At 41.4% G+C, this 22,306-nt stretch overlaps 1 protein-coding gene across 3 annotated transcripts in view; it reads left to right on the top strand.

Annotated features, from left to right (window-relative positions):
• The window catches only part of MCOLN2 (mucolipin TRP cation channel 2), a 73,618-nt gene that overhangs the window by 37,802 nt on the left and 13,510 nt on the right, over nt 1-22,306 (top strand). For all 3 annotated transcript variants that reach the window (XM_003921359.3, XM_074381095.1, XM_010346921.3), the window contains exons 4-11: nt 192-345; nt 7,298-7,382; nt 7,481-7,577; nt 12,609-12,708; nt 19,056-19,168; nt 20,337-20,486; nt 21,900-22,001; nt 22,111-22,233. In XM_003921359.3, coding sequence (XP_003921408.3) covers nt 192-345; nt 7,298-7,382; nt 7,481-7,577; nt 12,609-12,708; nt 19,056-19,168; nt 20,337-20,486; nt 21,900-22,001; nt 22,111-22,233 — 924 coding nt within the window. The remainder of the gene's footprint in view (nt 1-191; nt 346-7,297; nt 7,383-7,480; nt 7,578-12,608; nt 12,709-19,055; nt 19,169-20,336; nt 20,487-21,899; nt 22,002-22,110; nt 22,234-22,306) is intronic.

Below are 22,306 nucleotides of genomic sequence, written 5' to 3'. Positions count from 1 at the left end.
CAAGTTCAGTGAGTCAGTGTCTTGCGGAACAGCCTGAGAAGAGTTCTTTGTAGTACTTTAAATTGGGAAGTTTTATTGAGGGCCGTGATGTAAACAATACAAAGTAGCTAAAAGTACATTCTATATGCTATAACCTCTGATCAAAGTTTTAAAAGGTCATATGTGGTTTTTATTTGACTATTTTTTAATAGTATTATCATCTAAAGGACATTGCTCTGGGGACCCTTGGTTATGGAGAAAATGAAGACAATAGAATCGGCTTAAAAGTCTGTAAGCAGTGTTACAAGAAAGAGAGCATGTTTCCTTCTAATGAGACACTGAATATTGACAACGACATAGAGCTCGGTAATGCAGTGATAATTTCATGATGTGCCTTTATCATCTTCTGGTAAGAGCAAAAATGCCCTCCTGTGCTAGCAACCCACATGGAACAACTTTGCTTTGATGAGAGCTAACGTGTTAGGGGCTGGCACTGTAACATTGGCCTGCAGAGGGCTTTGGCTCAGGAAACTGTGGGGTTGTGGCAATGGGACAGGACCAGCATTTGTGGATCTCTTTGGAGCAACTCAAGATTGTTTGTTTTGGGGTAAATGCATGGGTCCTGTTTTTTAGTTTGTTTGGTTTTTTTCCCTATGAGGGGGTGATTAGGCTTTTTGAAAAAAGGGTCTGTATGTGTTAAATGAAATAATATACGTAAAGATGCTTTGTACACTTGTTTTTATTATTTGTAAAATACAGAAATGCTCTTCAAAGGTGAATTGTGATTAATAACTCATTTTCTCTCATAGGAGATCCCTTGGCAACAGGTTAATGGCTAATCAAATTGAATTGTTTTGTGCTATTTTGTTAACAATTTAGAGCATACCGTATATAAATGTGAGGTGTTTGACTTAAGACTTTTAAACAGTATATAGTTTTATTATTTTATTGTTTTGTTATTCATTCAACAAACCTCTGGTGTGTAGTCATCATGTCCAGAGCACTCAGTTTTATTGCCGGGGTTGCAAATTAATCAGTTGTGGCTCCTCAAGTACCAACAGTTCAGCAGTAGGGGTTCTAACAGCAGTTTAAATTTGGAATGGTTTTATTAAAATTAGAGATTTACATTGATGAGTTCATTTGATTGTACTTCCTATAATCTGATCTTAAGGTGCCTTAATGACACAACAGGAGAGTACCCTATGAGACAAAGGTTTTAATTGTTTCTATAGGCTACCCACTCAGAATCTCTTGGTGAGTAAATGTGTCATGTGCTCTTGACTCTAAAAGAAGCAACCCATGAGCCGGCACCATCAAGGACACGTGTGGTATCTGGCTCCCATGGTGCTTTCAGAGAATATCCGGAGGAAAGTTGCCTGGTTCTGTAGCCAGCAACATTGAAATGTCACTTGTCACTTGTCTTATCTCCCTGGAAGCTGCTGCTAACCTGAGATCTATTTGGTAGTCCACCTACAGGGGCTAATCCTGTTTTAATCTTTTACCTGGGTGGTCAGCTGTGCTCCTCCCTGTAGGTGATTCCAGTCAGTAACTGTGACAGGAGGACTTGTTCTCTTACCCGCTGATTCAAGTAAGCCATCTATCCCTTGCCGTTTTAAAAACAGGTGACTCAAATTGGATATACCACACAGCAGTTTTGCAGTGATTCATACATTGTTTTTCTTGATTCATTTTTCTTGGAAAATTTATTAAAGAAATGTGGCCAAAGTCAATCTCAGTAGCTAGATAGCACTGGCAATGCTGGAAAGCAGGATTATTTCCTGACCATTGGACAGTCTTTTTCTTGTTCATTTCTCTCAGAATATGGAATATGTTTAACTAAATGGACAGAGGTTGGTTATTATTTGACTTTATTATTATTATTATTATTTTTGAGATGGAGTCTCACTCTGTCACCAAGCTGGAGTGCAATAGCACTATCCTGGCTCACTGCAACCTCCACCACCCAGGTTCAACAATTCTCCTGCCTTAGCCTCCCAAGTAGCTGGGACTACAGGCGTGCACCACCATACCCAGCTAATTTTAATATATATTTTTAAATTAGAGACAGGGTTTCACTATGTTGGCTGGGATGGTCTCAATCTCTTGACCTCATGATCCACGCTCTTTGGCCTCCCAGAGTGCTGGGATTACAGGCCTAAACCACCACACCCAGTCTAATTCGACTTTAAGAGAGATTGCTTAAATATGTTAATTGTATGCTTTGACTTATTAAATGTAACTTGTCAAAGAGAGTCTTTAGACGTATCTAAAAGGTATAATGAAGATTCTTCGAATACATGATACTGGATTTTAGGCTCTCTTTCCTTGGATACACTGAAGGAAGTCTGCAGATATAAATAGGATTGAGTTTGACGTCATTCATGTGGCACTCTAGTTGATGTAGGTGAATTAGCAGAAGCTGTTTCAGATTAACTACTCAAGAAATTTGCACTCTCTTTACTATTAAGGGAATCATCCTTCAGTGTTTTAAATGCAGATATCTACCTATATGCCCAGCTTTCCTGGTGGGCTTATATTTAACTGCACAACTGATTGTATAGATCAGATTAGTGTTTCCCTTAACTTATGCTAATGGGTATATCCCTCTAGAACTACAGCTTTCCAGGTCAGCCTCATTGGGAGGACTGTTATAAATCCTGTTAAAAATGTTTGTTTATTTGCTTTGCAACATTTGGGTAACTAACATTTTAATCTAGTGTTTCATTTTCTGTAATACAGTTTTTGAATGTCTTACATTCTTCTTTTCCACATGTTCTTAGCAGGAGACATTATGACCATTTCATCATTTTTCCTGCTGTTTTAAGAACAGCAGGAATTACCCCCCACCCAAAGGATTATTTATTTGACTGGAATATTCTATCAGATTCATATTCATTTGAATGATGAGGCTGTTACTGTAGATATCAGTTTATTCTGCTTGAAGTGTGATGTTTTACTTAGGGTTTTTGCTATCTTGAAAAAAAACCTCAAAACTCAGTTTTGTTGCCACGAGGTACTTGATGGCCTCAGTAGCAATAACTATAAGTGGAAGGTCAGCCAGACTTCAGAGAGTTCTGAATGAGTATTTAAACAAAGTATAATCCTATAATTGCAAAGTAATACAAAATTTGAACAATCAAATAGACTTTTATAAAGCAAATTTTACAAATAGTATAAAATTAACAGAATTCTGTCCAATTTCTGTGAATCTAAGATGCCAACTTTTTTAAAGACTCATGTGCTTTAGAGATGTTTAAAAGTGAGAAATGTTACATCTCAGAATAAATGAAATACAGGAGAAAAAGGCCTAGGACAGTGCGTGACATAGAGCTCTTGAACATGTTTCTTCTTTCAGAATGTAGTTGTCTACTCAGATCAGTTTTACTTTTTTTTTTTTACTTCACCTTAGAATAAGAATGTTAGAGGTAGGAGGACTTTAAATATCATCAGTTTGGCCTTTACAGTTGAGGAAACTGATGCTTAGTCAAGGTAAGCAACTAGGTCATGTAATGATTTGTTGACAATAGCTCTTGGCTACTGAAAGACCAGCAACATGGGCATCAGCTGGGAGCTTATGAGAAATGCAGAATCTCAGGGCCCACCCTAGAGCCACTGAATCTAAAAGTGCTTCTTAGCAGCAAGTTCCCCAAGTGGTTCACAGACATTAAATGTTTGAAGCACTGGTTCAGTGCTCTCCAACTAAAGAGCTTTGACTTCATGTAGAAGTCTTTTTTTTACTGACTTCATCCCATTCTCCACTGTTCATCACCACCTCCTGCCTTCAGTGCCTTCTGGATCCAGCTAAGCAACCTTTGTGCATCAATATCACATTACAAAAGCTGGCAGAATGCTTGCCTCTCCTCCCTTCTCACCTGGATCCACTCAATCACCATTAGTCCCCAGCCTCTTCTATCCCTGTGCCCAGCACCCTAGTAGCTGATGCTTACTGGAGAAGTGTGTCAGATCAGAACACTCTCATCTTCTTGCCACCATGTCTTCAAAGCTCCTTGCATAACTTCCTTCCACTTCTTTTTTGTCCTTGTGTTACAAAGGAGCACAGAGGTGAGGCCACAGTTAAAACCCCCACCAGAGCAGTGGGACCACTCCTTTCAGTTTTGGAGGAGTCATGCCTTTTCTCTAGAAATGTATACCCAATTTGCATCCCTAATCCAGACTTCCCTGAGCTCCATGCTCCTCATATATCCAACTGACTACCTGACAACTCCATGGTGTTGCCAAATAGGAATTTCAAAACCACTGTGTGTAAAAGAGAACATTTTAAACCTCCCCCATCTCCCTACCTACCCCGTGGCCCAACCTGTTTCTTTCTTAGACTTTCCAATTTTGAAAAATGATATCAACATTTTCATATCATATTGTAATAGTCCCAGTTATTCAAGCCCCATACTTGAAGTTGCCAGTTTCCCCGTTTCACTGCCGCCACTGTCATCCAAGCCACTACTTGCTTAGGTGGTGTCCCTGCTTCTGGTCTTGCCTCTACCAGCCCCTGCCCTGCCCTGCCCTGCAGAAACCACAGTGGTAAATCAGGTCATATGTCTTCCTGGCTTAAAAATCATTAGTGGCTTCCCATCCCATTTAGAATAAAATCCACAAGTCCTTATAGAAACTAGCCCATTGCCTGCCTCTCTAGGCCCTGTCTTCATTTCTCTGTTGTAGCATCATTTCTGTTTGTTGAGCAAGCCAGGCTCTTTCTTGCTTGGAGGGCTTAGTGCTTGATTTTTTTCCTATCTGGATCTATGTATAGCTGGTTCTTTTTCCTTTTAGGAAAAAGGTTTCAGTTCAAACATTTTTCGTACCTTGAGAGTCACTCCCTAACTATCTTTCCTAAGGTGGACTGTCCCTCTGTGTTAGTCTACTCTCACATTGCTAACAAAGACATACCCAAGACTGGGTAATTTATAAAAGAAAGAAGTTTAATTGACTCACAGTTCTGCATGGCTGGGAAGGTCTCAGGAAACTTAGAATCATGGTGGAAGGGGAGGCAAACACATCCTTCTTCATATGGTGGCAGGAAGGAGAAGCGCCAAACAAAGTGGGAAAAGCCCCTTATAAAACCTTCAGATCTCATGAGAACTCACCCATTATCACAAGGACAGCAGCATGGGGATAACTAGCCCCATAATTCAGTTACCTCCTCCTGGGTCCCTCCCATGACATGTTGACATGTGGGGATTATGGGAACTGCAAGGTGAGGTTTGGGTGGGGACACAGCCAACCCATATAACCCTCCTAGTTATTCTTGTTTATTTTATCTTCACAGTACTTCTCACACTGTGAAATTATCTTGTATATATCTTTACTTATTGTTATCTCCCCCACTAGAATGTGAGCTCCATGAAGATGGTGACCATGTCTGTCTTGTTCATTGCTTTACCTTCAGTGCCTAGCACAGTGCCTGGCTTTCAGCAAATATTTACTGAATAAATGAATGGGTTGGGTACAGAGCCTGTGTCTTTGATGTTCTTCTGAAATATGTGCTCAGAAGTCAGCCTCCTCAGTGCACTGGCAGAACTCAGGCTCTAGAGCCAAGCACAAGTAGATTTAACTTTTGGATAGCCAGTAGCTAGCTGTGTGACTGAGGAAGTTTCTTGGCCTCTCTGGGCCTTGGCTTGTGCCTTTGTGAAATGGCCGTAATAGTGCCTATCTCACAAGGTTTCTTTGAAGATTAAATGGGATAATGCATTAACTGAGAGAACAAAGTCCAGCACAGTGTCTGGTTTGGAGTTAAGTGCCCAATATGTTTTTGCCATTTTTATCATTAGTCTTTTCCTAAAAAAAGTTTCTTTTGACCAGCTGCCTTCACTGTACTAATTAAGGTCTAGTCAGGAAGGCCAACGTTCCCTGACACTAATACTCCATCTACGAAACACAGGGAGATATACTCTCTGCAACTATCTTTTAAAAATATGTCTGTTAAGTTGTCTGTTCAGCTCTGGGCCCTGTTTTTGGCTCAGGACATCTAATTTTCATTAAATATAAGTGTATCCCATGTATCAGGACATACATTGAGTGCCAGGTAGATGCCAGGCCATCGGTGTTTAACAAGGTACAACAAAATTGTGCTCTTAATCTCGGAGACTTCATACTTTAGTTGGAAAGAAGCAAATGAAGAGTTGCAGTTGTGGAATAACACTTTTAAATAATCAACCAATGAGTTTGCCAACATTCATGAACACCTACTAGATGCCAGGTACTGCATAAAGCCCCAGCTTTTCCATTTGAAAGTCAGCACGGAAGGGGTTGCAACAGCCTGGGTGAGGGCCACCCATGCTGGTTTCATACCAGTTGTATCACTAGGTCTCTATGGTCTTGGAAGGTACTTGTCTTTAGAGCTCCTTGTTTTATGCCCTGTAAAACAAGAGTGTTAGCCCACACAATAATGAGACTAATTTTTATGTGAGGTTCTTGGAATCATTTTTCTATCATTTACAGGTCATAATTTGTTTTTTACTTGAATGCAAGCTGTGTTCCTTTTCTTTCTCTTTATTTTTTACTTTGAAAAAGTGCCAGACTACCAGAAAAGTTACAAAATAGCGCAAAGATTTCTTGTATATGCTTCATCCAGATTTCTTCAATACTAACATTTTATCACATTTGCTTGATCATTCTTTCTGTGCATAAATATTTCTCCTGGGGGTGCAAACATGCTGTTCCTTTGCCTCTAAATACTTCAGTGTACATTTCCCCAAAACAAGAATATTCCCCCACACAACCACTATACAGTGCTCAAAACAATGAGTTAACATTGAGACAATACTATAATCGGCAAAGCCTATTCACATTTCATAAATTTAGCAGTTGTTCATAGTAAAATAAAAACTGCACCCAACTCCAGGATCCTACTCAGGATAACATCTGGCATTTAGTTGTCGTGTCTTTTCAGTCTAAAATTTCTTGGTTTTTATTGGTTTAACTTTTATGATCTTGATACATTTAAAGAGTAGAATGTCTCTCACATTGGGTTTTTCTGTTTCTTCATGACTAGATTGAGGTTATACCTTTTTTGGCAGGAATACCACCCAAGTGAAGTCATGTGATTCTCAGTTCATTGTATCACGAGGTACCTGTCTGTTTGTCTCATTACTGTGATATAACCTTGTTCACTTGGTTAGTGTGGTGTCTACCAGGTTCTCCACTGTGAGGTTACTATCATTCTTCCTGAATAATTGGTAAGTGTTTTCTGGGGAAATACTTTGAAACTCCCTAAGCAACCTGCTTCTTGTCACACTTTTGCCCACTACTTTTAGCACCTAATTCTTGCCTGAAACAATCATTTCTTGTTCTTTCATTGCCCTAGATTGTGTGCACTTAGACCTTCAGGCTCTCTCCAAGGACCCTCCGGACTGGAAGAACTCATCTTTCTTCATACTGGAATTTTATCGGTAAATACATTTTAAAGTGTTATTCCCAGAAGTGAGGGTGGGAGAAGGAGAATAGTATAGTACGATTATGACAATTTGTATCTTTGTATTTTATTCAGGCTCTTACAGGTTGAAATCTCCTTTCATCTTAAAGGCATTGACTTACAAACAATCCATTCCCGTGAGTTACCAGACTGTTATGTCTTCCAGAATACGGCAAGTATTTTAGTTTTACTCGCCACTTCCTTTTATTTTTCCCTACATATTTTGTTGATGCAGAATATAAAACATACCAGCCTACAGTGTGTTAAATGCAGTCATGTTTAAAATAGATATAGTGATACAATGTGGTACATTTTTTTTTTCTGAGGCATAGTCTCACTCTATCACTCAGGCAGGAGTGCAGTGGCGCAATTTCAGCTCACTGCCGTCTCTGCCTCCCAGATTCAAATGATTCTCATGCCTCAATCTCCCAAATAGGTGGTATTGCAGGCATGTGCCACCATGCCTGGCTAATTTTTTTGTATGTTTATTAATAGTGAAGACAAGACGGGGTTTTGCCATGTTGGCCAGGCTAGTCTCAAACTCCTGGCCTCAAATGATCCACCCTCCTTGGCCTCCCAAAATACTGGGATTACAGGCATGAGCCACCGTGTCCAGCCTCATTATGGTAGTGTTGATCCAGAGACTATTACTTCTAAAGATGAAGCAAGCCTTTTTCAACTTTTAAAAACCAAATTTCTACATTGAAAAGAAGAGTTTAAAAAATTGGCTTTGACTTTACTCTCCCAATACATTTTTAAAAAATATTTATGAAAGTGTTTTAAATGTTAGTGTTCTTCCAAGCTTTAGAGAAACGTCTTTGCAAATGTTGTAGGAAATTGTTTTCAAACCTTGAGGCATAAACTGCTCCACTGACAGGAAGACCAGTTTGCAAAGGAGCAGTTGTTTCACTTTTTATTTTGGTAGGGGGCATGTGTAGTGGAAGAGACAGTTCATGCGCTCTCTCCAGGCTGGAGTGCAGTGGTATGATCTCGGCTCACTGCAACCTCCGCCTCCTGGGTCGAAGCAATGTTCCTGCCTCAGCCACCTGAGCAGCTGGGATTATAGGTGTATGCTACCACACCTAGCTAATTTTTGTATTTTTAGTAGAGATGGGGTTTCACCATGTTGTCCAGGATGGTTTTGATATCTTGACCTCGTGATCCACCCACCTTGGCCTCCCAGAGTACTGGGATTACAGGTGTGAGCCACTGCACCCAACCAACAGTTCACATTTATGGGGAGAGTAAACTACCTTCTCATTATCATAGACTTTCTTTCTCTGTTTTTCTCTTATTTCCTGTTCATTAAGGGGCTAAACTGAATGCCTAGCTGAAAGTTGTATATACTGTCATTTAGCAATTCAGAAGAGTGTTTCATGCACCTATCAATAAATACTTAATGAGTCTCAACTATGCATCAGGCATTTTGCTATGCCCTAGAGGTACCCTCAGGAAAGCTTACAGCCTAGTGGTGGAAGAATAAAGACAAGTAAATGAAATAAAAGTAACTACAGATTGTGATATGTGCTAAGGAAGAATGTCTCCAGCTGCAAGCTCTCTGGAGTGGGTTGGCCAGAGGAGAACTGAGCATCTGCAGGGATGAGGAGAAAGGCAGGAGAGGAACATGGAGCTTGGTCTGCAAGGATGAGGTCATTGATGACTTTGTCATGACATGGTCAGAAGTGTGGGTTTTAAAATACTGGCTTTTCATTTTTATTTTGTTTTTTGGACTTCTATCTGCTTTGAGAAAAGCGTTTTAGGGGCTGTTCTTGAGAAAACAGAGACCTTGAGTGCCAGTGCTAGTGGAGGTTTAGTCACAACCTACAGATATAGAAATGAGGATGGTAGGTTGACAGGTTTAACTCTCAAATTTCTGGTTTGATTGTGTGATCTTCTTGGGCAAACTTGGCTTGTGTTCAGAGACCAGCAGGTGCATGTAGATTTGATCACCTATATATCTGGCTCTCCAAGCTCTGCCACTGAACTTCTGGGTTTTCTTAATGTGTTTACCCTAATAAATATTTGGCACATATCACTGATAAACTGTAAATATATTTTATTTATAGTTGATTTAAATGATTGATTTAAAATGATTGATTTAAATGTCATAAGGTAGAAGATTGAGTGCATATGGACATCTTAAGTTTAGCCTGCAGGCTTGGAGCAATCTTTGTTCTTTCTGAAAGCATTATATGTAGCTCTGGAAACAGAAAAATAAATTCTAGTCTAACAAAAACTAGAATTTCATAACCAAAGAACTAAATGGAAGGAAATGCTTTTAAATTCAATTCAGAATAATAAATGAGATCATTGTGTTCTTTCAAAGATTGGTGAATTTGGGTTTTTATTCCTGGGACTGGTTGTTTTGTTCTAGGATTTCTCTGAACCAGATATCTGAAATCCTGTATTTAGTAAAACTTCGCATATTAGCCCTTTCAATCACATTTGTTTAATTAATAACAGAGAGTTGTGAAGAAATCCTCTGATGTGAACATTTTCAGTGGTATAATTCTCTTTCTTGCCTTATTTTATGTGTTTATGTTCTTTAGCCTCTAATTGTCGTTGCGTTTGTTTTTTACAATTTTGACATAAGACCTTCATACTAGAGGACTGAGAGATTTATATAGCACCATTACAATACTGGGGTATTCTGAATTTGATTACAAATTTACCTCTACTGTTGAGTTTTATGCTTTCACATGTTTTTGTGATTCTAATTATTGTTCTTTTGTTTCCAGTTTTAGTGCTCCCTCAAGCATTTCTCGAAAGGCTAGTCATCTGGTGAAAATTTCCTCAGCTTTTGCTTGTCTGGAAAAGTCTTTATTTCTTCTTCATTTCTGAAGGATGGCGTTTCTGGATATAGTATTCTTGACTGACAGTTCTTGTCTTTTTTTTTTCTTTAAATCCTTTAAATATATTATCTCATTCTCTCCTGACCTGCCTGATTTCTGCTGAGAAATGTACTGATAGTCTAATGGAGATTCCATTATGTATGACTTGATATTTTTCTCTTGCACCTTTTAGAATTGTGTCTGTCTTTGACTTTTGATAGTTTGATTATAATGGAACTTAGAATCTTTTTGGGGTGAATCTAACTAGGGATCTTTGAGCTTCCTGGATCTGGATGTTCATATCTCTCCCAAGACTTGAGAAGTTTTCAGCTGGGTTATTTCAAAAGACCTGTCTTCAAGTTCAGATTTCTTTTTTTTTTTTTCTGAGACAGAGTCTCAATCTGTTGTCCAGGCTGAAGTGCAGTAGTGTGATCTCAGCTCACTGCAACCTCTGCCTCCTGGATTCATGTGATTATCATGCCTCAGCCTCCCCAGTAGCTGGGATTATAGGACCCTGCCACCGCACCCAGCTAATTTTGTATCTTCTATTAGAGATGGGGTTTCACTATGTTAGCCACGCTGGTCTCGAACTCCTGACCTCAAATGATCTGCCCACCTCGGACTTCCAAAGTGCTGGGATTACAGGTATAGCTACTGCATCCAGTCAAAAATTCTTTTTTCTTTGTTTGATGTAGTCTATTGTTGAAACTGTCAATTGTAATTTTTTATTTCACTCATTGAGTTCTTCAGCTCCAAGGTTTTTGTTTGGTTCTTTTTTATGCTATGTATCTCTGTTGAATTTCTTGATCAAATCATAAATTATTTTTCTGGTTTTATTGAATTGTTTTTCTGTATTCCATTATATCTCACTGAGCTTTCTTAAGATCATTATTTTGAATTTCTTTTCAGGCATTTAATGAATATCCTTTTTTTTAGGGCCTACTATTTTATTATTGTATTCCTTTGGGTGTTGTGTTTTCTTGCCATTTTGTGTTTCTTGTATCCCTACATTTGTTATCTATGCATCTAGTGAAATAGTTGTTCTTTCCAATTTTGTGGAATAGTTCTCATAGGAAAAGACTTTTTCCTGTAGATGGGCCCTAGGGTGTTGGTTGGGTATAGTGCATTGGCTTTTGTTCTGGGCAGACTCAGCAGTGTGGTGTCCATGCAGTTTGTTCAGTTGTAATCCTTGTCAGTGATGTCTGTGATTGGCTTGGTGGCCTAGGCTGAGAGAGTTTTTAACAACAATGGCATAGTTTTGCTGAAGACAGGGATGCCAGACTGGTTGTCAGGCTGGACATGTGCATACATGATAAGCAGCAGGTTGTGTGGCAGACTCTTCAACTGGGTGGGGGCAATTGCTGGTTGTCAGGCCAAGTGTGCATGGTTGTGGTGGGCCAATAGGCTGTGAGGCTGGCTCTTTAGAGATGTGAGGTCATTGCTAAACTGGCTGTCAGGCCTGTGGGGGTATGGAGAGGCAGCCAACTGTGTGGCACAAGTGTGCACAAACACCACACACCAGCCAGCTGTTTGGCAACTTCCTGCTGTGTAATTCTGCCTGTTCCCAGGGTCAGGAGCAAGAAGGGGTTCTGGATGGATTCAGATATCAGGGTCTCAGATGTTCCATTAGGTCTAGGCTCTGGGCAGCCAGGGTAATGGTGTTGCAGGCACCTGTGTAAACATGGTAGAATAATGGCAGGACTTCAGGGATGGAGAGAGACAGTAAGTACTGGCCCCGGGGCAGAACAGGGCAGATCTGTTTAGTGATATGGTTTCAAAATGGTGTCATGCCATAGCAGCTTAGGTCACAGAGGTGAGGAGTGCACAATGTGGGCTTCCACTCTGGGGCAGCATGGCTGCATGAACTCCCAGCACCTCTCCAAACTGGATTCAAAGCCTGTGAGGACTGGAGGGCTCCCCTGTAGCAAGGACTGCTGGCATTCTGTGGCAATAATGAGGACCACTGGGAGTCTCTAGCCTAACATTTTCCTATCCAAAGAGATCCCACCTGACTCTAAGCTGATCCTGGCTGGGGAGACAGTGTGGCAGAGGCAGGGTGCCTTGCTCCCCTTTCTATGTTGCTGCCCTAGGCTTCCATGCTCCACAGGATTTTGCTGCTATCCTGGTGCTTTCCAGTGTACTTCGTCAGTGATTTCAGTCAAAATATAGTTGTTTATTATTTTTTTCCTTTGTGTGTGTGTGGCGGGGGGTGCAGGAAATTAGTGTAAGGTAACTCTTGTCAGCCATTTTGCTGGCCTGTGTAATTCTCTTTGGATCAGCATACTGGATGCTGGGGATTTTTTTTTCAAAGCAGAGTTGATCTAACATGTTATGCTATCTTGTGTAACCTCTCTATACATTTGTGTCTCCAGATTATCTTTGACAATAAAGCTCACAGTGGCAAAATCAAAATCTATTTTGACAGTGATGCCAGAATTGAAGAATGTAAAGACTTGAACATATTTGGATCTAGTAAGTATGCTATTTACTTGCCCATGGGGATTATAGATGACTTTTAACACTTTATTTTGGGGGTTAGGGTATTTAGTTTGTTTGTGTGGGAATAGGAAGAAAACTGCATCTTGAGCATTAGATTCTGTAAAGAGTATCTTAAAACTTTTTATTTTTGTTTAATTCAGTAAATGTTTATTCTACACCACTTAGAAGAGGTAGCATGACTCAGTGGTTTGGAACAGCTCTGGAGCCAGAATGCCTGGGTTTCAGTTCCAGTTCCATTTACTGAGCCTGTGATCTTGGACAAATTACTTAACCTGTCAGTCTCAGTATCTTTCTGTGTAAAATGAGAGTAATAATAGTGCAGTTTGAGCATCCCAAATTAGAAAAATCTGAAACCAAAATGCTCTAAAATTTGAAACATTTGCGTACTAATATGACTGATGCTCAAAGGAAATGCTTATTGTAGCATTTTGGATTTTGAATTTTTGGATTTGGGATGCTCAACCAGTAAGTATAGTGCAAATATTCTAAAATCAAAAGAAATCTGAAATACTTGTGGTCCCAAACCATTCTGGATAGGGTACACTTAGCCTAAACTTACCTTCCAGGATATTATTGAATATTAAATGAATTAGTGTATAAAGCAAAGCATTGAACACAAGAGTTGGCATATATTAATTGCTAGGCATTATGGGAAAAGGAAGAAAATGCCTTAGTGAGGGTGACTGACATGCTTATGAAATCTGTGATGTGTTACAGAGAGAAGTAAGTGGTATATACACAAAAAGTATGAGGAGAAAGAAAGCAAAAGTTTGAGTGGGGCAGAGTGAGAAATAAAATCTAGAAATGATTCTTGGAGAAGGTATGCTTTGATCTGAGCCTTGGACAGTGAGGAAGGATCAGGGCCACCAGAGCCCAGAGAGCAACCACTGCAAATGCTAGGTCATTTACTCAGTCACTGCTTAGAAAACATCTCTTAATTCACATGTTTAAAATGGGCTGCCACTGAGCACGGTGGCTTACACCTGTAACCCTGGAACTCTGGGAGGCTGAGGCGGGTGGATCACTTGAGGTCAGGAGTTCAGGATCAGCCTGGTCAACATGATGAAACCCCATCTCTACTAAAAATACAAAACTTAGCCAGGCATGGTGGCACACACACCTGTAATCCCAGCTACCTGGGAGGCTGAGGCAGAACTGCTTGAACCTGGGAGGCGGAGACTGCAGTGAACTGAGATCACGCCACTGCACTTCAGCCTGGGGGACAGAGTTAGACTTTGTCTCAAAAATAAGTAAAATAGGCCAGGCACAGTGGCTCACTTCTGTAATCCCAGCACTTTGGGAGACTGAGACGGGTGGATCACATGAGGGAGGTCAGGAGTTTGAGAATAGCCTGGCCAATATGGTGAAACCTCATCTCTACTAAAAATACAAAAAATTAGCAGGGCATGGTAGCAGGTGCCTGTAATCCCAGCTACTTGGGATGCTGAGGCAGGAGAATCACTTGAACCCTGGAGGCCAAGGTTGCAGTGAGCCAAAATCACACCATTGTACTCCAGCCTGGGCAACAATAGTGAAACTCTGTCTCAAAATAAATAAATTAAAAAAATAAGTAAAATAAATAAATAAGCTATAATGGGCTACCTATGGAATCTGTTCTGTTTGCCCAGTAAACGATTGGGATGATGTAAATGATGGATGCTTAGTATTTTTTACTTTGAAGATTTTGTTCAAATGACTTTCCTTTCCTTTTGACCAGATTATCAGAATGAAATAAAATGTAAAATAACTATGGCTCCTGTTTTAGATTTGTTGTAAACTATATTTGATTTTTGGCCTGCTGCTTTTCAGTTGTATAATATGTCCTGATGATTTTGAAGTTTTGATTTCCATAATTTCACCGACTGACTTAAGCCTCCGATTACAGTTTTGGTTTCTGTTAAAAAGTGGTTACTATTCCCCGGCATACACCACTTTCTTACAGACACACAGAGATCAGGGGCATATTTTCCAAGTCCAAGTAGAGGCTGCAATTTTCTGTGAAAAGAAACTAACCCTTGTCAAATATGTGATTTAGAATATCATTATAAAGGTCAGAATGTTGGAAATTTCCAAGCTAGTCAGTCAAATGCATTTCCAGAACAGTGAGTGTTTCCTTCTGCCTGCGGGGCTCTTGCAACAAGGGGTTTTCCTTGCCTGTGCTCAGTAGAAAGTATCTCTGGCCCCCTCCTGTGGCCAATGTGGAGAAACACAGGCCTCCTAGACCACTGGGATTTACATACTCTCCTAGAGGTGTGTCTTAAGAAACCAGGTTCTATCACTAGGAGAATGTGAATTTAAAATAAAAATGATGTGATGTGAAAGCCTTAAAAAATGGATGTTTAGAAACCATCTTAGGAAATGGACTTTCCCCGCTATGTGAAGCTGTCTGTTGGATTGAGATTGCCTTGGCTTTGGGGGACGTGGACAAGGACAAGGGTGACATCCGTTGGGACCCTTACACTATTTCTAAAAGTTCAGAGACTCATTCACACCTACATGCTTACCCCAGGCTCCTCTCTCCCTCCTTTGTCTTTACCCATATTGAAGCAAAGTGTGTAGGTGAATGTCCATGTTCTCTTTCTTTTCTTTTCTTTCTTCTTTCTTTCGTTCTTTCTTTCTCTCTCTCTTTCCTTCCTTCCTTCCTTCTTTTTTTTCCTTCTCTCTCTCTCTTTCTTTCTCTCTTTCCCTCCCTCCCTTCCTCCCTTCCTTCTTTCCTGATGGAGTCTTACTTTGTCCCCCAGGCTGGAGTGCAGTGTTGCAATCTCAGCTCACTGCAACCTCAGCCTTCCAGGTTCAAGCGATTCTCCTGCCTCAGCCTCCCAAGTAGCTGGATTACAGGCACGCGTCACTAAGCCTGGCTAATTTTTTTTTTTTTTTTTTAAGTAGAGAGGGGCTTTCACTATGTTGGCCAGGCTGGTCTTGAACTCCTGACCTCATAATCTGCCCACCTTGGCCTCCCAAAGTGCTGGAATTACAGATGTGAGCCACCACACCCAGCCTGAATGTCCATTTTCACATACAAACCTCATGCTGCCTTTTGTGACTCCCAAGTCCCCTCTCCAGATGTGCCATGTCTTTATTTAACTTGGTTTCATAAATATAGCAGTTTGGAGATGAGGGACTTGGAGAGGAATTAGTGGGATTCCTCCTTGGCGGGATTCCCCCTCGATGGGTGATATAGATATTATTACAAGGAAAGGGTTTTAGTAAGTTTGGGAAACCCTGGGCTAGAGTCCACAGACAGGCTAGTGGTGGTGCATGTAGGACTTTTCAGGGCCTCACAGGGGCTCAGTGGTCTGTGGGACTTCCCTAAAAATGTTGGCAGGGGCATCTTTCTGGACTATTGTATTATAAACCCAAGTTTGGAAATGTTCCTATGAGGTAACTTGGTTTCAATAGATCAAGAAAGCAATTGAGATGTTCATAAAGTACCTATTTTTTAGCATACCAAACTAGTCTTCTCAGTAATTCAAAGAAAAACAGACTCCTATACTGGATTCTGTTAGGAAGGCTGGTTTCTGTTTCTAAGCCTGTTTGTTTTCCCATCTGTGAACAAGGTCCAATACAAGCTGTCTTCGAGATTTGCGTTCTAGTTTTGTGTCAGAAAGGAAGGTACTAGATGCTGTCCTTGTATTTCGTAAGATTTTCAGTCTTATCTTCTCAAGAGCTGCCTCTGTATCCTCTGCCCCATTCCATGGATCCAAGAAAAAAGAAAGAATTTTGCATTATGATAGAGCTAAGTTGTTTTCTTAGCCACCATTAGGTGACACCTCAAGATAACTCTCCTGAGTGTAAAATGGCTAAAGGTAAATATAAATAACTGGGCGCTGTTCTAACACGCACTTCACATGGGCTGTTCCACCTGGTTCTCATGACAGCCCCAGAAACGAGTACACTTGTCCTCCCCGTTTTGTAGCTGGGACATCTGAAGCTTAGTAAGCTGAAGTCATTTGCTCAGAGAGTTGCATTTACCAGCTGGCTGTCTCTGCTCGCCACCCACTGTAGCAGCTGCTTTGCCCTCAGACACTCATGCCAGTGTCACTCACATCTTTGCATTATTAAATCCAAAGCATGTCTCCTCAATGCCGTCTCTGCAGAGGTGTTGCTGTGGGGGACTTCAGCTGCAGCCTCTCCTCTGAAGGCCGCCTGTCCCTGCTTCTGTTTGCTTTTCTGGCCCTTCTGCTCCATCTCATTCCTGAGCTCATCTCCTTTTCTAATTCTCAAGCATCACTCCCCATCCCCCACTCCTGTCCTTCCCAGTGGTCTCTCTGATAGGACATCACACCCATGGCTTTAACTGCCACCGAATAGTCCTCTCTTGTCTTGAATATCCAGAATGAACTCGGTTTACTAAAGACAGGAAACCAGGAATCCTTCTTGTTCTTCCTTATTCCCCAGATCCAGCTAGAGACCAGGCCGTGACTCTCTCCATCTCTTGCGATTCTGTGCCTTCTCCTTTCGCTCTGCCCCAACTTAGCTCAGACCATCGTAAGTTCTAACTTAGATTATACAGTGGTCTTATGTGCCGCTCGATTCTCTTCATTTATTTGTAAGTATGCTGAAGCATTATGCTAAGCACAGGTTCCATATTTTGTTCAACACCACTGTCTTAGTCTGTTTTCTGTTACTTATAACAGAATGCCTGAAACTGGCTGATTTATAAAGAAAAGAAATGCATTTCTTTCAGTTCTGGAACCTAAGAAGTCTGAGGTTGGAGGACCACTTCTGATGAGGATCTTCTTCATGTTTGGGACTCTCTGTGGAGTCGCAAGGCAGTGCAGGGCATCACATGGTGGGTGGGTGACAGGGTGGTGAGCTTACTAGTTCAAGTCTCTTCCTCCTCTCCTTTCTTGATAACCCATTAATCGATAGGTGGATTAATCCATTTATGAGGGCAGAGACCTCGTGGCCCAATCACCTCTTAAAGGCCCTCCCTCTCAAAATTGTCACATTGGGGATTAAATTTCAACAAGAGTTTTGGAGGAGACAAATAACTCAAACCATAGCAACTACTTATGGGCCATGCTTTACAGAGCCAATCACTTGGTATGGAAGATGGACACTGAATGATGAAATAGTAACCACTGTAGGTGTCTGCTATTGTTATTTTCCTGAGGCTGTTTTATGGGGTCTTTTCATAGGAACTTGCATAATTTTCACAATAGCCCCGTGATGTAGGTATTTTTTAATTCTACCCACTTTTCAGAGGAGGAAACTGTGGCACAGGGGTTAAGCAACTTCCTCAAGGTTCTACAGCTTCTGAGTGAAGAGCTGAGATTCAGAACCAGGCTGTTGGGCTCCAGAGACTGTGTTCTTTCTCATTCTACACTGTCTCTGTGTGCGTGCTGGGCTGCCTTTGCACTTGTGAGTACAAGGTCAGTGTCTGTTGTGCAGAAGAAAGTAAAGAAACTCTGGGTGTGTGTAGTAACTGAGAACCATGAAAGCATATAGGAGGGGGCTAAGAGAGATGAGAATTTAAGGAATTCTGTTCTCAGATGGGAGATTTTTCATTTGGAACTTGAGGCTAAAAATAAATAATCTGAACCGTGTGTGTGGGAGAAGTGCTGTTCCAGGCAGATGGACCAGCATGTGCAAAGTCCCCGAGGCGAGAGCAGGAAAGAAGGAAGACCAGTGTGGCTGCAGGGTGGAGAAGGTGGGGGCCAGGCAGGAGAGAGCCGGACTGGGATCTGAGACACTATCATGAAGTCTGAGAGAAACGAAGGTTAGTTTCATCTTCCTCCTGTACATTCCCCTTGCTGCTGTGTGCGCCAAACCAAAAATCTGATTACCACTCACCTCCTTGCTTCCATGTCAAGAAGCAATTTTCTCTACGCACAGAGAAGGCTGTAGAATCGCCTCTATGTCCTGGGAAAGTGCACAGTGAGATTGAGAAGCAGAAGTGGGGATTCTGAGTGGTGCTGTTTTAATTTGTTTGTTCTCTTATTAATGGTGACCTTGATGTCTCTGCTTTTATGTGAAAGAATTCAGAGTATGTCAGAAATTTTTCCTTTAAAAAAATGGAGCCCAAATGGCTCACTTTTTGTTGAATACTATTCTCAGTAAATGTTTATATATAAATTTGAGTGCATTTATTAGCAGTTCACGTGTTTTAAAATGTAGAGCTTTATATCAGGGAATGTTTTGCCTTATATATGTACATCTGAATGAATGCAGTGTGATTTTTTTCTCATATTTACCATTTTGTTCTAACAGTAGGCAAAACATTTATCATTTGAACTTCTTTTCACACTTCCATTTTGTTTGGCAATTATTTTCCTGTAAGGTGTGTTTAACATTTGAATTCTGTTTTTATTCCTCAGCTCAGAAAAATGCTCAGTATGTCCTGGCGTTTGATGCATTTGTCATTGTGATTTGCTTGGCATCTCTTATTCTGTGTACAAGATCCATTGTTCTTGCTCTAAGGTTACGGAAGGTAAGAGTATGTTTACCTTCTCTTCCTGCCCTCTTGGCTCACACCCTCAGTTTGCCCAAGCAGCGGACCACCAATGCTGTGCCACCTGCCTCTTTTGGAGCCTTTTGACTAAATTAGATTCCTCTGAGTAGTTGCCCCTATGAGGCATTCGTCAGCCTGAGGTGTAGGAAGTGAGTAAAGGCTCTGAGTGTGTCAGGTGGGATCAGATAATTATCCTGCTTAAAACTGAGCTGATAAGTACAGATGCACAGTGGTGAACTCTCAGGCTTTTGAATGTTTCCAGAATAACAAGGTCCTCTTCAATTTAGGAGTGATCTGAAGAACAGAGTAATAGCATGTGTGGGTTTCATCTTTTGTCTTCAAATCAGAGTTCATTTTGACAGAGAGGCATGGTAAATGGAGTATAATGAAGCATAAAATACTTTATTTTGTGTTTAAAATAGTTTTAAAATTCTCCTCTGAGTTTCATTTTGCCTTTTTACCCTCAGGGCTCTTAGGAATGTATACTTCTGCTCCCCACACGTCTTATTCTGGCTTGTGGCATGTGTGCAAATGCACACTGGGGTCAGGGGAGATCGGAAGTCCACAGAGTACCATTTGGGGAGCAGGGACGTAGTCTGCATTTGATTTTGCATAATCCTGACCTTTGTCAATGTCCTTTGTAAATATCCACCTCTCTTCAATGCTCCCTGATCACCTTGATGTTCTGAATGCAGAGTTAAGGTCCTGTCCCTGCCAAGGTGGAGGGGGCTTATATTCAGAGCACACACTCTGGAGCTGGCCTGCCTGGACTTGGATCCTGGCTTAGCCTCTTGGTGCCTCAGTTCCCTCCTCCGGATGATAGACCTGCCAGAATCTGGTTTATTGGGTTGTCATTGGAATGAACATGTTGATAATATGAAGAGTATTTGGAACGTACTGTGTTCTAGTTATGACAGGAGCCTGCTGGAGTTACAGCATATGTAGTTCATGTTTGAGGGAACTTCACAGACAATTGAATGGTTACTCAGTTTACGGGGGAACGTATGTGCTGTAACTTCCACCTTTGAGGTGGATCTGACGAGTTGGAAACGCAATACCATGTCCTTTTACAGGAGAGAGTACTGTTTTGCACTTGCCAGAGGGCAGTGTGGTTTGTAAGAAATGCTTCTTTAAATGTTTGCCATAGAGATTTCTAAATTTCTTCCTGGAGAAGTACAAGCGGCGTGTGTGTGACGCGGACCAGTGGGAGTTCATCAACGGCTGGTACGTCCTGGTGATTATCAGCGACCTAATGACAATCACTGGCTCCATATTAAAAATGGAAATCAAAGCGAAGGTGAGGGAAGCCCATTTAAAGTCTTATTTTCTTCATCTTCTCCCAGATGGCCACAGGCATCTTAAGACGTCCGATCCTTTGGAGACCACTTGATTCTCGTGTCTTCCCTTTTCTCACAGCAGCGCAAGTGAGGCCTCTCCTGGCCTGGTTCCTCGTGAAGGGAAAGTAGGAAACTGTGGAACAAAAGTTGGCGACAGCTCCAGAATAGTGACTAAACTGGAGAACACTGGTTATTTGGGCCTCATATTTCTTTTTAAGTTGCAAAAGGAGCAGCTTACCCTTAAACCAGTCCCTTCCCTGAACCTGCATGCCAAGAGCCTGCAGGGAGGATTTGTGACCATTGGGTGCTCCGACGGATGGGGTGAGGGCAGGAATGTCAGCATGGCTGCTACAGCCTGGCCCTTTGTACAACTTAGTTGATTTGATCTCCTAACTAAGCCTCGACGACTCCTTCACCGCACTGTTTTTGGGTCCACTCTCTGTTGTTTGCCAGAGGGCCCACCAGCCTTAACTCCTAACCCTAAGACACCCACTCCGCCCCAACCCGGCTCCCTCTGGCTTTCTTCAGGCCTCTTCCTCTTTGGCCAACTGTGACCGCAGCCTCCTCAACCGCTTTCCCATCTTCCGTTTCATATCCCTGAGATCCGTTGACACAGGGACTTTTCTGGAAGTGTCTATCTGGCTGTTAACATTCTTTCTACCTCTTAGGGCCTGCTTCGGGATGAAGCAGACTCCCTCAGCATGGCCCCTGGGGTCATCACCATCCAGCTCTGCCTCCCGCTCCTGCCTCTGCTCTAACCCTGTCCCTCTAGGAGGTCTTGTCAGCATTGTGCCGTTGTTCAGCCTTTGTCCATTGACCTGTGACGCTTCTTCCCAAGCTGTCCTGCAGGCCCATCTTTGCTCTGGGGTGGAGTCTGTGGCAGTCCCTCTGTGACGGGCTAGGCATTGTGTCTTTCACTGCATTTAGCATATTATATGAGAATCAGGTTTGTGTTTTGTCTTTTCAGCTAGCCCTAGATTTTCCTGAGAGCAGGAGCTGTGTTAGCAAATCATGTTGGAATTTTCTTTCAAAAGCAGCTGAATTGTATTATCTGATACTTAACAAACACCATTAATTTATGTCCTCGAATGCCTAGGTCAGTGATAAACGCAATTTCTATTTCAGAGTATTATTTGGAAAAAAAATTTAGTTAAACTAATCTAAATACTAAAAGAACATGAGAAACACATTTGGAATTATATTCTGTTTTTCTTCTTTTCTTTAAAGAACTCTTACTATCACCTATAGGGAGGCAGATAGTTCCTTTTTATAAATTGGTTTAAAGTAAGGTTAATAAGCTAAGTGGAATCAAATATTTTACTCATTTGTCTCTTTTTCTTGTTTATTTATTCATGTATCTTTTCATTCCTTAGAATCTCACAAACTATGATCTGTGCAGCATTTTGCTTGGAACCTCTACGCTCTTTGTTTGGGTTGGAGTCATCAGATACCTGGGTTATTTCCAGGCGTATAATGTAAGGACGTGGCGCTGGGCAGTGACACTGCACTTGAGACTCGTTTATTTGTTGGGATCTGATAGCTACTTTTCCATTTCATCCATCCCGTTAATCCTTTTTTTTTCAGGTGCTGATTTTAACAATGCAGGCCTCACTGCCAAAAGTTCTTCGGTTTTGTGCTTGTGCCGGCATGATTTATCTGGGTTACACATTCTGTGGCTGGATTGTCTTAGGACCATACCACGACAAGGTATGTAGCACAAACTCTTCCTTCTGCACCTGGGCACGTGGGACTCTTGATCATGGGTTTCTAGCACTTACTG

This window comes from Saimiri boliviensis, chromosome 11 (genome assembly GCF_048565385.1).
Source record: "Saimiri boliviensis isolate mSaiBol1 chromosome 11, mSaiBol1.pri, whole genome shotgun sequence".
In the NCBI taxonomy this organism is placed as follows: domain Eukaryota; kingdom Metazoa; phylum Chordata; class Mammalia; order Primates; family Cebidae; genus Saimiri; species Saimiri boliviensis.
Note: the sequence above shows the minus strand (reverse complement) of the source record. Positions and strands in the feature narration are given on the sequence as shown.